Consider the following 16876-nt stretch of genomic DNA (forward strand, 5'->3'; position numbering starts at 1 on the left):
AGCCGGGAGCGGGGCGGGAGAGGAGCAGGGAGAGGGCCGGGAGCGGGGCGGGAGAGGGGCTGGGAGGGGAGCCGGGAGCGGGGCGGGAGAGGGGCTGGGAGGGGAGCCGGGAGGGGAGCCGGGAGCGGGCGGGAGAGGGGCCGGGAGGGGAGCAGAGAGTGGGCGGGAGAGGGGCCGGGAGGGGAGCCGGGAGCGGGCGGGAGAGGGGCCGGGCACGGGCTGGGAGCGGGGCCGGGAGGGGAGCAGAGAGCGGGCGGGAGAGGGGTCGGGAGCGGGGCCGGGCACGGGGCGGGAGCGCGGCCCGGCAACCCGTGAGAGCGGGGTCGGCGCCGGCAGCGCTCCTGCGCCTTCCTTGTCTCAGCCGCAGGCCTGGGATCCTTTTTACAGCTCGGAGGCTCCTGCTGCTCCAGTGCCGTTACCTTCGTGAACGGGGTACTCTGGTTGCATCTACCACCTGTGCCCGGGAACTATGGCGGTGACGTATCCTGACACCAATTCCATCCCCCGGGACACGGACATCCCACGCCTCAGCCGTTCCTCCAAACACACCCAGGGGCCAGCGGGAAGAAAGGGAAAAGCGAGACCGAACGGCCAAGGAACAGACACCAGAGACAGAATCGGCTGCCTCCCCTTGCTGAAACAAGGGAAAGGGGAAGACCATGCTTGAGACTCAAAGGTGCACTGACCTTTGTGTGGCCGAGGCTTTGGGAAGGTGGAAAAGGCAGAAGCTGCTTCCTCCCATGGCTCCTGTTCCCGTCCAGCCCTGTCAGGCATCAGCAATGAGTATCTGGGCACTGAACTGGGCTCACCCTCTGTTAACAGGAGGGTGAGCCTGTGGTGGCCGAGGGGCTGCTCAGGCACGAGCCCTGAGGATCCAGAGATACTCATTCCCTGGAGCCCTGCTGGGCTGTGGCCCCAGTCCCCCAGGGGAGCCTGGTGAGGTAGCCCCAGCAGGAGAGGCAGGTTAGGCCTACACTGGGACAGATGGGACAGTACACGGGACAGTGCTGGTGCCTCACACAGGTCACCTTTCTCTGGGATTGCTGCTGCCCCGGGACTGGTGCTGTGCTGCCAGCTGCCATCTCCACCCCTTCTCCATCTCCAGTGAATCTCCGCTCTCAGCCATAAAAGTAATCCTAGGAGGTAAATCCAAACTCTAGTCCAGGCCCAAGCATGCCCATCTCACCCTCCTGCTTCCTCAGCAGATATTTAAAACAAGAAACAGAACAAGAAGAATCAGTGTGAAGTACCAAAAAACCTTTATTTTTTTCCCCCAAACCATAACAACATTTGACATTATATTGATTTCCTCATGTATTTGTTATTTCTCTACGTTAGGAACCAGATACAGAAAATACAAACACAATCTGTTGAATCAAAGACGGCACAGCATTCCGTTAGAAAAAGAACCAAAAAAACTAGAGGAGCAAGATAGAAATGATGAAAAATAGTCATTCCCTCCAGCCCAAACTCTCCAAGAATCATCATCAAAATAGAGCAGAGGAAGTAGCTTCTCTTTCTAAACGCACTTCTGCTTTAAGACAAAAGTTAGATTTATATTTAGATTTTTCAAAGTAAAAAAAAGTTAAACTATCTTTCAAACAATTTTGGAAGTTTGCATAGACCCATTCCCTTTCCAAAAATATCAGCCATCTCTCTATAGAATCTGATACAAATCGAGTACGCCTCAGCCGAAGGTCACCAAGCTCAAGTCACATTCAAGAAAATAAAACATGATCTCCCCTTCCCTTCCCTCCCCCCACAAAAATATGGGCTCTACCGTTATTCCATGTGTTTGAGGCAAGTTACCAGGCTCAGCCGCATCCCTCGCTCAGAGCTTCATCCAAATTCCTTTTCATTTCCCAGGTTTCCACGCCCGCTGCCTCCCGGCGGGGCAGAGGCGCTGTGGAGGCAGCGGGATCGGATGGCGCAAGGAGGGGGCTGACGGACACAGCTCTCAGGAGGGAAGTGGGGGGAATTTTGCATTCATCAATCCCCCCCCCGCAGCGAGGAAGTGGCTTTTCAAGGACAAACACCTGCGACCAGGCAGAGTTTGTAGGAACTTGTCCCTGGGGACTGGCCTTGTCCAAAGGGCTCAGTCACCAGAGCAAGAACTCAGCTAGAGACCAGATGGGGCAGCAGAAACGGGGCAGGAGGGGTGGAGGGGGGGTCTACAGCCCCCAGGTAAGGCAGCGAGGAGGGGAGGGGGAGCCCCTCGCCAGGAGGGGTTTAACCGAGGTGCTCTAGCGTACCTGGAGTGAGGTTTTCCCAGAGGTTCCCAGCAGCAGTACAGAGACCAGCTGCACTGCCACCCACTTAAAAAGAAACAGCAACGACAAAATAAATAAAAAGTCAACCCCTCCTATTCGGATGAGAATGAAATACATATTTCTTCAGGCCTCCGCCTGGTTCGGAACCCTCTAAAAACTGAAGCAAACGTTTAAAAGGGCTTGTTAACTTTCTGTAGGGGGCAAAGTGATGTGGCAATGAGGGGGGGAGAAATCACACGCCTGCTGCCCATCACTCTGAAGGTCAGGACAGCACGAGGCCCCCATTTAAAGTGCTGACCATACAAAAGATGATGATGAGGGAGCAACATCCTTCTCCCACTTTTCCCATCACAATTTCCAGCTGAAACCCATCTCCTTCACCAACTAACAACTAAGCCTATTCTTTTGGACACTCAGTTTTATATTGGTTTTAAAAAAAGAAGAAGTTAGTAGAAAAGTTACACTGAATTTCCTAACACTTTGCAATGTGCTTCCACCAACTAAACATCTAGAAACTGGGAGAGCAGAGTCCACACATTTTGCCTGATCCTGAGACTGAAGCAGAGAGCCAGCTCTGCTCTCCAGGGCCAGCCAGGCATGAGCAGCCCTGCTTGTCAGCATCAGAGACCCAGGGGATGCAGAGTCTTGCCAGTAAGGTCCTTTTACTTGTTTAAGCCACCTCTGAATCCCCTGAGAAGGGGAACAATGTGGAGAAGAGCATCCCCCCCTCAGCTCCCCTGAAATAAAATAGCAATGAAACAATAATGCAGTCAAAAAACACCAGCCTGCTGGGTTTGTATAAAAAAAAAAAATCCATAAACTTCACAACAAAAAAGAAAAACCCAAAGGAAACTAGCCAGCGGTTTGGGTCTGGAAACTGATTCACTTCTTAAATGTTCAAAGTCCAATGAGGAACAGGCAGCAGCAATGCCACAAGGAAAAAAGTGCTTGTGAGACGCAGCTTCCTGAGGCAGCAGCAAGTGTGTGGGACAAGTGACCCCACAGCCACCGCCTCGGGTGTCCACGGCTGCCTCAGGACTGCTGGGCATTGCTTGTGCTGGATGTGCAGCAGGAGCTCTGCATGGGATCTACAAACAGGAGCAGACTGCTCCTTCCTCCCTCTGGGTCTGCTCCGGGTGCCCCAGCCCCAGCTGTGCTGCACAAGGCTGGATGACCAGGACTACTTACTCACTCAAAATCAGGGACAGGAGAGCTAAAAAGCCACACAAAGACCAGGATCTGTGGAGTCATTAACGTGGACACAAGGAAGAAATACCCTATGAGACACAGTTATCAAAAGTGCAAGCAGTGATGTGCCAAGCCACTGGAAGAGAAGCCCAAGACATGCCCAGGTTGGCCACACCAATGTGATGGAGCAGGTTATGCCTCTGCCAGCCTGGGAAGAAGAGACCAGTGCTCTCAAAAGCTCAACTGCTTCTCCTCTTGCTTTGCTGGGAAGATATTCCTCCCTCTGTCCCCCTGGGGATTTTGTGACAGGCCAAGCTGCCAGTGCCTCAGAGCAGCTGACTCTTGCCAATGGAGGCCAAAAGAATGCCCTGGGATCCCAACTGCTCTGACAGTGACTGCCATTGTTTTTCATGGGAACAGAAGCAAAGCAGCAGAAGTGAGCTGGGTTTTGGCCTCTTTCCTGGCTTATGTTTGCTCCTTTCAAGTCATGGTTGGATCTGATTTCCTGAGGGGCTTTGTTGGCCCCTGGGGTGCAGCCAGACCCTCAGCTCTGCACAACCATCCACAGACAGGGCAGGAACAGCCACTGCTGTCCGAGCCTCCTTCTGCCCTCACCCTGACCTGAGCAGATGGTCAGGCCAGGCCTGGCTTTCTGGCAGTGCTCCAGAGAGGGAGAAAGACAAGCAGTTCTCTCCTTCCTGCAGACACGGGCACCCCAGGAATAGGACAGGATGCTCAGCAGCCTGCAAGTGAGTGCCAAACCCACCCAGGCTGAATGAAGAAGAGATTGCCATTAAGAAAACCTAGCAAGTGTGAAAGAGCTTTTGTTCTAGACAGTCTCAAAAGATCCAACACTTTTTCCCTACATGAAACCAAACCAAGGTGTTGTCTGTATCCCCTTTTTACCCTAATTCAAATTTAGATTCCCTTTGAAGGGAAAGGGTGGAAAAGATGCATATCCTATAGTGGTCTGTCCAAACACAGAAAGAAACCTCTTGACTCAGAGAGAAACCATCAAAACAGAGTAAGCAAGTGTATAGTTTTGCCACACTGCTGAGCCACAGTCTCCTCCTCAGTGGCTACAATCTGATCCACTGCTGAGCACCCTCCTCATGCAGCATCCTTAGCTAGAAGGGTAAAAAACCCACTAAATCAAGACCTTTTCATTCCTTGTTTCTCATTCTGCCAGATTCCCTTTTCCAATAGCTCATCTGCACGCATTCTGGCCGAAGAGACCACAGTTAATCCCCCTTTTTTTCCTTCTTTGAAAAGAGGCTTTACAATAACTAAGAATTTGAGCAACGTGATCAATTACAAATCTTTCCTTGCTGAACAGAATGTGTGTGTGCCTGTGCACACACACACAGGTGTCAGAGGGGAGCAGATTCACAGCCAGGTGCTGGAGTGTGGAATTGCTCTGAGGGCACGGCTGCTGAGTGCTACCACTGGCAAAAGAGGAATGGGCAGAAATAGCTTATCAGCTGAGGGGCTCTGTACAGGGAGGGCTGCAAGCACAGCCTGCTAGTGGCCTACAGCCGGGGGCTGCCCAGATCCTCACTGGCAGTTCGGCTGCCAGGAGAATCTCCAAGTGGGAGCTGAAAGGGATTGACATCTCTGCCACACACTGCAAGGAAAAGTGTCAAACAACTGCAGAAACCAAACCCAAAGAAGAGCAATTGAAAGATCAACCAAAGAACAGTTTGAAGCCTTGTCAGAAGAGTTCACTCACCACAGAGCAAGTCAGAACAGCTGCTGTGGCTAATGCAGCAGCAAACACCCATTCTACACTTGAAGGTAGAGACAGTAGCTTCTCCCCAGCCCTAGAAGGAACCAGCTCAGGCACAGATGTCTGCTGACATGGCAAGAAAGGCCAAGCAACACCAAATCCCTTACTGGCCCAGGCCAAGAGAGGCAATCAACATCACCACCACAACAGAGAGACCACTGCAGTCAACTGCATCCAGCTCTGGCCCAGGGAAGGACTGTCAGATGAGATTCTTTTCACAGTCTGAGAAGGGCAGTTCCCTTCCTGAGCCAATGAAACAAGAAAAAAAAAAAAAAAAAAAAAAAAAAGAGGCTTTGTATTCCAAGCTCCAACAGGACTATCTGATGAATCAGTCCAGCAAACACAGATCATACTCCTGGAATAGTGAGTAGAATCCTCCTCCAGGTAAAATCTGTAACCTCTAAAGTGCTCCCTTTAATGCTAGTTGATGAACACCCCCTTCCATGCCCAGCAGTGGAAGGGCTGCTGCAGTCAGTGGTGTGACGAGCACTCGCATTTAACCGTTCACCAACTCCCAGCTAGATTGCAGTAGTTTTCTGAAATGCACTTTTGGGAAGTATTTCCTATGAGAAGATGTTGTTTGGGGATGTGAGGATAGGAAGGCGAAGTGTACCCCACAGTATACCTTGTTCAGTAAAACCATTGCCTTGGAAGGTGATGTTCCCTTGCAGAGTCAATGGAATAAAGCATCCTGCAAGTGGCCATGTCACTGTGTCCCCAGCAAGCAGCTCTGCGTTTGGTTAGAATGGTTTCCCCCACCCCCAGTGGTCTGAAGAGTTCACAGTGGTATAACCCAATGTTCTGGGGAGACAGAAGCTGAGAAGTCCCCTGCTGCAAATGAATGGGTGGAATGAGGGATGCACATGAGCAACATCCTCTGGGACTAGCCCAAAGATAAGCCCCACAGACTGAGCAGGAACAGGGGGAAGGTAGGCACTGGAAGGACCAGCAAGCAGAGAAGGACAATGCCAATGCAGGGAAAGTGCATGTTTCTGGAGTGGTCTTGGAGTGGTTCTGCAGTGCAAACATATGGAGAGGGGCATGGAGAAATCCCTTCTGGAATGCTGCATGAAGAGAGGTAAAGGCTGGCATCCATGTGGCAGCGGACTGGGTAGGGGGCCTGTGTCCAGCAGCTCTACCCTGTTCTTCACATTTAGTGGGTTTCAATCACCACTGGCTCGTAAACTCCAGATGAGACCCTGGGGAGGCAAAGGGGGAGATGAAGAGGGCAGGTTATTTTCCAATCATTTTGAGCAACTAAGTCCTGATTCAGAGCTCTCCACTCTCAAACATCATCTTCTAAGCTCACACAAACCACTGCCAGTAACCAGTCAGCCTTGTGGGAAGTCAGTCCCTGGAACACTGAGGGGACAGGGACTTGGCAAGTCAGCAATACAGCACTGGAGAGAGCTGGGTGTGACACACGAACCCATCTGAAGGACACAGCAAAGGGGGAGTATCCTATCCAGAAAAAAGAGCCAGTGTGCCTGGCTTTACTATGCTCCCAGTTTTGTTACTAACTTGATACATCTTTGCATTACCATTATTGCCGGTTTTAATTCAACTGAGGAGGTGCAATAACGCCTCAAACGCAATTGGCCAGGAGCTGTACTAAGAGCTATAGGGGCAAGAAAGTTTTATTGCTCCAGAAGGCTTTCCACGAGAGAACAAGCCCTGGATGATTATGGAAGAGGCAGAGAAAAGGGACAATAAGAGGCAGGGAAAAGAGACAATAAATCCCACTCTGCCACAGTTTTGCTGCAGGCCAGCAGAAGGCAAAGCTCCCTCCTTCAGGAGCAAACGGGAACCAGCCTCTACCATTTTGTCCTTTCACTCACTTCTGTTCCTGGGTCTAACAACCAGGATCCCATTATCCCTCTGAGCTCCTGCTGAGAACTGCATTCATACTCTAGTGCAACTGCAGCCTGCCACCAAAGGGATCCCAGGGCTATTAATGTGGGATTAAAGCCACCATGCAGCACATGATGTTTAGAAATCTCTCCTGTAGCAAAAAGTGGAAGTTTCCTAGGTACAAAGCTCACTAATCTCTCTGGAGCCCCTCTGTCTGCCAACCTTTTGGGCAACCTACCTGTTTCCCAGCTGAATACCACTCAGCGTAGTTGTTCCATCTCTGCTCACAAACAACCTCAGGTTACTGTCTGCAGATAGAAAAGGAACACAGACATCACAATCCAGAACTACCGAGGCTGCCAGGAACTCCCCTCCCAGACACACAATCAGCATGGAACAACTGTGTCTCAGCACGTCCACACTTTCTGGTGGTGTTCCCACAGTCATCGAGCCCCTGGGAACTCATCTCCTTGCTCCAAAAGGGAGCCTCGCCAACATGAAGCCTTGGAAGAATAAAGGTAGAGGTATTAATTCAGTCTTATTCCTCCAGCTGCCTTTTTAAAGGCAATTCCATTGATGCAAGTTCTCGGTCAGCTTGTACACATCTGAACCGATGAGATGTGGGGCCTCACACTGCTTTTGTAGAGTCACTAGAGGAGAAACTCAGCCTGTTCTGCTGGTGAGAGGCAGCTGCATTCGGTCTAGTTTTAACCCATGCTAAGTGAGGTGTAAATCCTCATATGATAAGAGTGCTACCGTGTGCAACAAGGTGATTAATGGTAAATTAACAAAGCACAGATAACAAGCTAGGTTCAAGTTTAAAATTTAACAGAAAATCTCAGATAAAGCCAAAGATTGATTTCTATGCTAAACTGGAAAACGAAAGTGAAAACAAATGCAGTTATATTGTTAGTTTTCTCCTAACAGATGCTGTGACTGCAATGGAAAAAACCCTTTCTTAAGCACTCCGACAGACCTGATCACCAGCACATGGTAACCCATGTTTCTGTAGAGATGTGCTGTTCCCCCTCCAGCTGTGCTCTCTTTTGATAAATACTGACCCAGGACGAGGGCCACTAGAGCAGTGCAGACAGCTGATGTAACTCATTTCCACTGCACTGAGAATCAGTATTTTTCCTCTCTCCCTGCTCATTTGAGCTACTATTCAATCTCTGCTGTCATGAGTGGAACAGCAGCAAGTGCTATGTGTAAACGCATGTGCAGCTCTCAAACCCACGTGGTTTATCTACCACAGAAACATCCAGCAAGCACTGAAAGCAAATAGCTCTCAAAAGGAGAAGGGAGCCCATGGCAAATCAGATCTGACTGTAAACGCTTGGCAGCCTTGCGAAAGGAACAGCCCAGACATCCCCTCTGAGACTTCTCCTCTCACCTTCAGTATTGCTGACATCTGTGAAGTCCTGACTCTGCATTATCTTCTCCACTATATCATCAGCGTCGATCCTGGTGTCATCCACTCGGGTTGGGTGACTCTCCATTGAATCCTTTTTCCTCCTGGTGGGAGGAAAAACTTACTCAGCCTTTCAAGACACAGACTTCTATACACAGTCCTGCTTCTCTTGGCCACAGTCTCCTCCTCAGTGGCTACAATCTGATCCACTGCTGCCAGAAGACAAAGGAGCAGGCTCTGTCTCTCCTTCCCAGAGAAAGGTCTTTGCTCCACAATACTCACCGGGAGGGTCTGTCCAGCAGCAGGGGTGGTCTGGGAGGGCGAGGCGGCTTCTCCAGTTTGTGGTCCCGCTCCCCCTCAGGACATTCCACGGTCATGCTGAGCCCCCCGGACGCGCTGCTGCTGGTGGACGTGTTCCGGCGGTGGGTCAGGTCAGACATGCTGGAGGAGCGGGAGTGCTCCGTGCTGTAACCTGCCAACACAGAGGGATTACAAACCACATCTGCTCCCCTTCCTGGCAGAACAGCTTCACAGCAGCATTTCTGCTCCTGCACACAGAGGTTTAGACATCTATGAGCTCATCTGCAGAGACTGAACAGGAGGCTGGTATTACAGAGCAGGGTGAGAGAGATGGCTGCAAATCACTCTCACAGGAGCTCATTGCAGGAGAGAAAAGGGATGTGACCAGTGCTGGCAGAGCTGTGTGGATCAATGGTTACCAGAGATCTTGGACTGCTGGCTGGCGTAGCTCGAGTTCCGCGAGTGCCCCGAGTGGAAAACTTCCTCTGGGCTGGACAGGTTCTGATCCGGCTCTTCTGGGACACCTGCCAAGGAACAAGAGGACACTGCTTACACCATAACCAAGCCAGCGCATGGTGCACTGATCAGCTGGGAGTGGAGGCTGATCTTGGGATGACAGATCAAGGAAAGGGCAAGTCTGATGGCCGAGCCCTGCTGTACAGGCCAGCACAGGGCTTACAAACACCCAGGGAGTAGGGAAGACCACCGTGAGCTTCTCTATCAAGTTTATCACTATTTCTATCCAGCAGATGAATTTACAAACATATCTCAGGCTTGTAGCATCTAGAAGGACAAGTAGTGTGTAAAACTATCCACGGTTACAAGCATCAAGCTAAGACGAAGAAAGCATCAGATGGCCACTGGCAGTGAAGTATTACAACCTCTGGGTGCTTCTGTTACTACCTGTCCCTTTCTATTACTTGTGAGAGAGCCTGTACCATTTAAATAATCTCTGAATTTGGTCCAGACACTTCATAACCTCTGCTCCTTTGCTAGCCCTGCTTGTCTCTCTTGCAGGAAGCTTATCTGGGAGTGCACAAATGTAACACATTAGCCAGCTTTTTAAGAACACCACTTGCACCCTGTGCTCTGTCACTGAAGTGATGAGACTCAAGTGCTATTTTGGTGGAGTGTATCTGCCTGCACATTTGGAATGTGCTAGGAAGGAAAAAAACTGATGTGAAAATGCAGTGCCCTTGAAAACAGGCTCATACAGAAGCCAAAGAACTGTATCAGCAGCTGGAACGAGGCCACTAGACCTTAAACCAACCTCTAAAACCTTCAGAGGAACTTTTCTAGAAGGTAAGTCTAAGCAACAGAATGGCTGAGCGCAGAACAATGGTGTCACTGAACACAGTGGCAAGCAGGGATGAGTGCAGTGCATGAATTATCAAATCCCCAGCAAAAAGAACAAATTGCTTTATCTCCACTAACAGAAATATGCATGTAGCAAATATTCTACTTTCCTCAGTTACACTTAGATGGCTTTGTTATTCTCAATATTCTTAATGAGCAATGGGGTTGAGGATGGGTGCGGGAACACATGAAAAATTAACAAGTTTCTGTGCTTGCAACTGCTGGGAAAAACAAAGGAGTGTCCAGGCACAGCCATGCATTGCACGGCTCCAGGGTAGGCATTCACACCTGAGCTGAGAATGGCAGTTCTTGGCTTGGTCTGGCGCAGGGAGCCAATTGTGGAGGAACTGCTGCTGCTGCTGGTGGTTCCCTCGCCCTTGCAGGTCAGCTGCAGGGTAGAGTCCTGCCCCGGGATGGTGATGGATTTGGCGGTGGAAGGAGGCCTGTCATCAGAAGGGAAGGAGGTTACAGACTGCCAGGCAGGCAGCAGGCATCGTTCTGCCTACCCCACCTTTCTCAGCAGGGGGAAGCTGGCAGCTCTAAACAGCAGCTCAAATGGGATGTTAGGTTTTGTTTTCCTACACCCAAGACCGGTATCTTCCCTACCTTGGACTGCATTACAAGAAAAATCATGTTTTTGAGGTAAATTAAGGCAAAAGGGAACCATTCATTCATTTATACAGGACAACAGGCTCAGAACTTGCACTGTCCTCCAGGACACCATCCAGAGCTGCCCCTTCCCCGCCAACATGTGTCCACTGGCCAGCTGGCTTCACAAACAGGAACCAGTTTGCTGTTGTCCCACTCTCAATTCCAGCTTCCTTTCTGTTACACCTCTTTGGCCAAAATGAAACCTTTTATCCCAGCAACCCTGTCCCCCTATTGCACTTTTACAACAGTTAAATAACCTTTCCCTTTTTTAACTGACTATTAAACTCCTTTCTAGTGAAATGGAAGTGTTTTTCCAGCGTCATAATTATTTTTCTGGTTTTCTGCAAGCTCGCAACACTGCTTTGTAAATGCTGACTGCAGGGCAGAGCTGTGAGTGCCTGGAGCCCCCCTCCCTTCCTCCAGAAGTGCTTTTGGGTGGAAGCCACAGCATGTGCAGCGTGGCAAAGTGAATATTCCTGTTGGCGCCCAAACCTCCCTGTAACCTGAAGTCTGAACTGGAACTAATGGATTGTATTACGGTTTTTAAGTGAGGAGTGAGAAATAAAAACTTTTATTTGTCTCATGCAGAGCTCTGAGGGAAGATGTTACCTGAGAGGTTGCAGTATTTTGGGAGAGAGAATATTTATTGTGGGCAGCCGAATGGCTATAAAGCTTCCAGGAAACTCACAGCATGCCTTCACCAGGAAAAAACACTCCCTAATCACGTTATCAGTGATTTGCATGCACCCAGGTGCTTTGGGGACTTTGCTTCACAGGTTTTTAAGGCTTTTACAACCTTAAGCAAGCAAACTGTTCCTGCAGCAGCTGTGGGAGCAGCCCCTTGGTCTGTCAGCTCAGCTGCTCTGCCCCTTCCAACAACCCCAGCAGGAGAAGGTTCATGGACTGCTGCAGAAAATCAGTGCTTGGAAGTGATTTCCCAGCACAGTTTAATTCCTGCCTACCCCTCTAATGAGTGTCATTTACCAGAAGCTCTACTGATCAAGGACTATTCCACATGCAAAGCTTCTATTTTTAGATATTTGCACATCATCAACATAAAAGAGAAAAGTGGGAATGACTGCAAAAATCCTTTAAGAAAATTAGGAGGTTTGACCTTCAGACTGAATCTACTTACATTAAATGGATATTTATATCCTATTCTGTGTAATTTTCAGGCATTCTAACAGTGGGACTTGCTTCCATTGCAAAGGAGCAACAGGTATTTTGTCAGACATTATTACCAGACATCCTAGTACCCTAGATTTAAAACATCTGTTACTGCTACAAAGTTATAGTTTAAGATATTAAAAACTTCTTTATTTCACTTCCTTCTGAAGCAGAAATTCTTCAGAATCAGATGACACTGATTTTGGGTTTAAAAATATCAGAAAATGCTGCAGCACTATGAAAAACCACTCACAAAACAAACCTACCAAAAAGTATGCAGCATTTTTAACAAGAACTTGAGCTAACTTATACACTTCAAGCTAGCTCACACCTTTTAGCCCACAATACAACTGCTACAAGAGTTGGCCTCAAGGTAAAGCTTTTTTCTCTCATACTGTTGGGAGGCAACATGAAATATTCCTTTGGGTGCGTGGCAGCCCTGCTGTGTAGTCACACACCTTCCAGCACACCACAGCAGGGCTGGGATTGTGATACTGCACTGTAGTGTGAGGGAGGATGTGACCAGGATATTTCTTAGTTGATTCACCAACAATTCTTTAAGCAGCAAAACTGCTCCACAGCCTAACTGTACTTATGCTTTCCTATCATTATGCATTAAAAAAACCCCACATTACTGCAATTTCTCTGCTAATTAATATAAGTTGTGAGCCCTGTAGGAAAAAAAAAATTAAAGTGATTCAGCCTCCAAGTATTTTTGTTGCTGTTTCAATCTGAGACCTTTATCCCCCATAATATGTACTGAAGCATGTCCACTTCCAAGACTGTTTTCTTTATTGACCTTTCTCCTCTTGGAGGTCAGTGAAACCAACCCCAGAGCCATGAGAAATTCTATCCTTCAGGCAAAACATGAAGTTTGTAATCAAAATCTACTGGTTTCCAAAACCTAAGTTGCACCAGCAGGGAAAATAGTGTGCACAGCAATAATCAAGCTGGGAAAGCCAGAGCAGAGAACAAAACCAATTAACAGCATAGGCTGGCTATACTTTTCTGGCTGATTCAACCAGTTTTACTGTACTTCCTAATATCAAGGGCATCTTTTCCCCTCTCTTCATCAATTTTAGTGTCTGCCCAGAATGGGGTACACCCAGGAACTCACGTTTTGAAGCAGGGGTCCCCAGAGAGCAGGGACATTCCGATCGTGACCTAGAGAGGGGACACAAGGCACATCATTAGCCATGCTGCACTGAGCTCCTCACTTCACAACAGCCAGGAAGTCAAGGGCTAGGCATAAACATCAGCAAGATCTAGCTCCTTTCCCAAGCAAATCAATTTCAGGGACTTCACAAAGTATTTTCCTCCCTGTCCCAAATCCTTAGCATCAGTAACTCCAAGTGGCAGTGGTTCAGCAGGACACCAGCTGGGCCAGGCTGACAACGCCTCGTAACCTTTTCCCTCCCTCCCGTTCCTGGTTTCTTTGTCAAGGGTCACTGCTCGGCCAAATTGATGCCAAATTATCAAAGGGCAACTTTGATAATGGGAAGCTTCCCAAGTCAGTCAAGCAGCACAAAAGCAAAATCCTGTCTCTGTACATAACAGGACCTTCTCTCAGGCCTGGCACTGCTCTCTGATCTTCCCAAAGTCCTGAGTAGGATTTCTACTGCGTAAGTACTAGCTGTTGTACCTTTAGGATGGAGTTGTCCTGTCGGGTATTCTTAGTATCATATCCTTCCAGCAAGCAGCAACGGACAGTGGATCCAGAGCCCGCAAATTCTGCCAGATTTAGATCAGCAAAGCCCAGCTGTAGACAAGAAAACATTGGAGGGGAAGGTGAGGGAACAGAATTTACTCCATAAATGGATACACAGTGTCACACAGACCAAAGGGAGAGAGCACATCTGTGAGCAAGGGCAGAAACAGGAGCCAGGACACAGAGTGGTGGCTGTGAAGATTCCCTGTTCTTGAGGATGGGCAGGGTGACATTCCTAATCCCAAGACAGATGGGCACTTGGAGGCCTTCAGGAAGCCAAGCCCACATGGAGGAAGGGTGTAGAGTAGTGGCCAGGACAGTGTTAACCAGCCTGCAGCCATTGCATAACCAAGGACATGGAAGGCACTAGGTCAACGATGTGGAAAAAACAGAATCACACATACACAAACATAATAAGGCACTCTTTGTATTGGGCCATCCCAGAATGCAGTGGAGCATGTGAACCAGGAGATGAAAGGATATTGTTACAGGGGAAAGTGACACCATACTGAAAAAAACAACTGAGACTTTGGGCACAGAGAGCTGGAGGCCCAGAGCCATGTGGCACTGCCTGTGCCTCGCCCTTCAGAGGCAGCTGCTGGGCTGGGCAGCTCCTGGAGCACTCCTCCTCAACACTGCTAAGGTTTAACTAGTAAGGGGTATGTTTGACAGGCAGAAGGGAAGAGAAATATTTGGAGAGATTTCGTTGTGAGCTCTCTAAATCTTCTCTAACAAATGGGAAGCAAACAGGGAAGGTGACAAAGCTGAAGATCACAGGCATTTTCAAAAAGGGCACTGATCCCTCCAGAGTAAATAAAAACACAATGAAGAGCACCTTCGTTTTCCTGCCCTAATCCCTGGTGTATTAACACAGTGTCTCAAAGGAAAAGTTACAGCTTCTTTTATGCAGAGCTTTAGGAATAGAAGGCAGTTGAGTCTTATCTCATCTGATCAGGAGGACATGCTGTACTCCGTACTTGGCCAAAACATCCAGGTGTGGAACATCTGCGTCACATCAACAACAGCTCAGCTCCCAGGAGAACAGGGCGCACAGGTGGAGCAGCAGCGGGTCATTCTGTGCTCTGCAGCACATCCCTTCTGCCCTGCTGTTGACAGCTGGATGACACAATGAGAATCCCAACAGTAGCACCATACTAAGGAATTGTGGTGCCTCCGTCAGCTGAGGGAGCTGATAGACAGTCACAGCACAAAACAGTCACTGCCTGAGGAACCCTGGCTCCCACTATCCCAAGTGAAGAGTCTAAACCACAGTCTGCTCAAGATACAAGATTGAGGGGGAAACAGCAGCAAGATTAATATAGCTGCTTCCTTCATCCCATTCTCAAAGGGGAACTTCTGATGGCAAATGAAAAAAAAATAGGATAGAGAGGGAACCTTTTATCAACAAAAAAGAAGGAAAAAAATAACCTTTCACCCTCTCTTCTCACTTCTTAAGAATTCCATTTAATGCAAGTGTTTCTTCAGCCCTTGCTGTAGAAATTTCTCTGTCTCTTCTAACCAAGGGCTATGCCGTTTGTTAATTATTCACAGATAAGGAAAAAAACAGTGAATTTTTATCTCTTAGAGATAAACAGGATAGAGGAAAGCCACAGAGGGAGATGTAACCCATCACTGTGACAAGGACACAGCACCACCACACTAGGAGAACAGCACAGCACAGGGGTGGCCCAAACCCAGATCCCTCTTCCTCCACCACAGCACTAAATTCTGAGAGGAGATCGACACTGGAGCACAGAGTGTGGGAGAACCTACATGGTATGCTGAGGTCAGAAGCTCTTTCAGGAAGCAGACTCCCAGTATATAGAGGAAAGATCCCTTAACAAAAGGATGTTTTCAGATATAACCTTTCAGAATAGTTTCCTCAGTTTTCCAGCCAGCTGATGGTGTTTCTTCCAGCTCATGGAAAGAGTTTCCGCTTTATCAGTCCTTCCTGTCATCTTCCGCTCTGTCACCCCTGACACCGAGGTGACAATCACGTCAAACCCAAAGGTGTGCAAGTCACTGGAAACTCTGCCTGGAGCACAAACAGCCCCATCACCCTCAGTCCCTGCTGACAGGGGACCAGGTACAGAGGGCATTCATAAGTTTCATTTTCCTCTGCATCTGCTGCCATGACGGGAGAAGTTCTCAACTGAATTAGGATAGTTTAAAGAGGTGGGGAGTCATGGTGTAAAATGGGAAAATAGTTGCATGGACATGCACCACAGACTTCTGCTAGAAACATTAGGAAGCCCAAATGAATTCTGTCACAAGGACCTGCCTGGAACAAGCCTGGTCCACAGGGCAAGACTGCAATCACTCTGTCTGGTGTGGGATCCCTCATTTCTGAGCTGCTTCAGATCACCCTTGTGGAGAACACGTCTGTCTTCTTCACAGGAGACCCAGCAAGATACTAGCCCAAGAGATGACAAGTACTTGAGATTTGGTCTCCAGTTCTGGGCTGGAGAAAATCAGTCTCTTTTAAATGCCACTAAACACAACTGGAGACTGAGCAAAAAGGAAGGAGGTTAGAACATGACCTGAATAAGCTCTCCAGGTTAACTCCACCATAGAAATGTGCTTTCAGGCTTCCTTTAATTCTGCCTTTCCAAATCCTGTTGAAAGCCTGAGGATGGACATTGCAGGAGGCATAGGCTGATGCACTTACTATGTCTCTTCCTCCAGCTATGCTGCTCTCCCTGGACATGCAGTTCTGCAGAATGAATAACTTCCCCACAGTGAGAATTTAGTGAAAGAGAAACTGATGGCCCTAGAGACCATGTCCTAATTAGCAACAAAAAAGGAACAATGTGGGCAGCCACACTGCCTTCTCCCACCTGGCACAGCAGAACACAGGAGCTAGTGCAGTACACCCTTCACAGCCAGTTGCCTCCATGGCCTCAGAAAGGATATTGATGAGAAGGAATTCTTACATGGCTGTGCGTGACCAGAGCGTCTGTTTATTAGAAACCAGCACAGTGACTCATTTTCAAACAAACATGATTTTGGGTACTGTGTGACTTCAGTTTCCAAGCCAACATTGTCTCTTCATCCAGCAGAGGAGAAGGGGGTGGCCCATTGTCTGTCCCACAGCACAGGCAAGAAAACGCGGGGAAGAGAAACCAAGACTAAGATCCCTGCTGATCCATTTGGCTTTTGCTTTGGTGTCTCCTGTGCTTTGGCAGGCA

The 16876-nt window shown here is 48.7% G+C and overlaps 1 protein-coding gene and 1 long non-coding RNA gene across 3 annotated transcripts in view; one reads left to right on the top strand and one right to left on the bottom strand.

Annotated features, from left to right (window-relative positions):
* Positions 1 to 260: 260 nt before the first annotated feature.
* Positions 261 to 2374, top strand: LOC120410898. The gene is made up of 2 exons (XR_005603233.1): positions 261 to 1143; positions 1867 to 2374. It is a non-coding gene; the product is annotated as an uncharacterized LOC120410898 (long non-coding RNA).
* FAM102A (family with sequence similarity 102 member A) overlaps positions 1237 to 16876 on the bottom strand; it is a 37495-nt gene continuing 21855 nt past the window's right edge. For both annotated transcript variants that reach the window (XM_039561523.1, XM_019284964.3), the window contains 8 exons: positions 13623 to 13739; positions 13098 to 13144; positions 10451 to 10605; positions 9226 to 9330; positions 8789 to 8978; positions 8489 to 8610; positions 7334 to 7403; positions 1237 to 6443 (listed from right to left, as the gene is read on the bottom strand). In XM_039561523.1, coding sequence (XP_039417457.1) covers positions 6398 to 6443; positions 7334 to 7403; positions 8489 to 8610; positions 8789 to 8978; positions 9226 to 9330; positions 10451 to 10605; positions 13098 to 13144; positions 13623 to 13739 — 852 coding nt within the window. In that variant the 3' untranslated portion in view covers positions 1237 to 6397. The remainder of the gene's footprint in view (positions 6444 to 7333; positions 7404 to 8488; positions 8611 to 8788; positions 8979 to 9225; positions 9331 to 10450; positions 10606 to 13097; positions 13145 to 13622; positions 13740 to 16876) is intronic.

The sequence above is a fragment of the Corvus cornix genome, chromosome 17 (genome assembly GCF_000738735.6).
Source record: "Corvus cornix cornix isolate S_Up_H32 chromosome 17, ASM73873v5, whole genome shotgun sequence".
NCBI classification, from domain to species: Eukaryota; Metazoa; Chordata; class Aves; order Passeriformes; family Corvidae; genus Corvus; species Corvus cornix.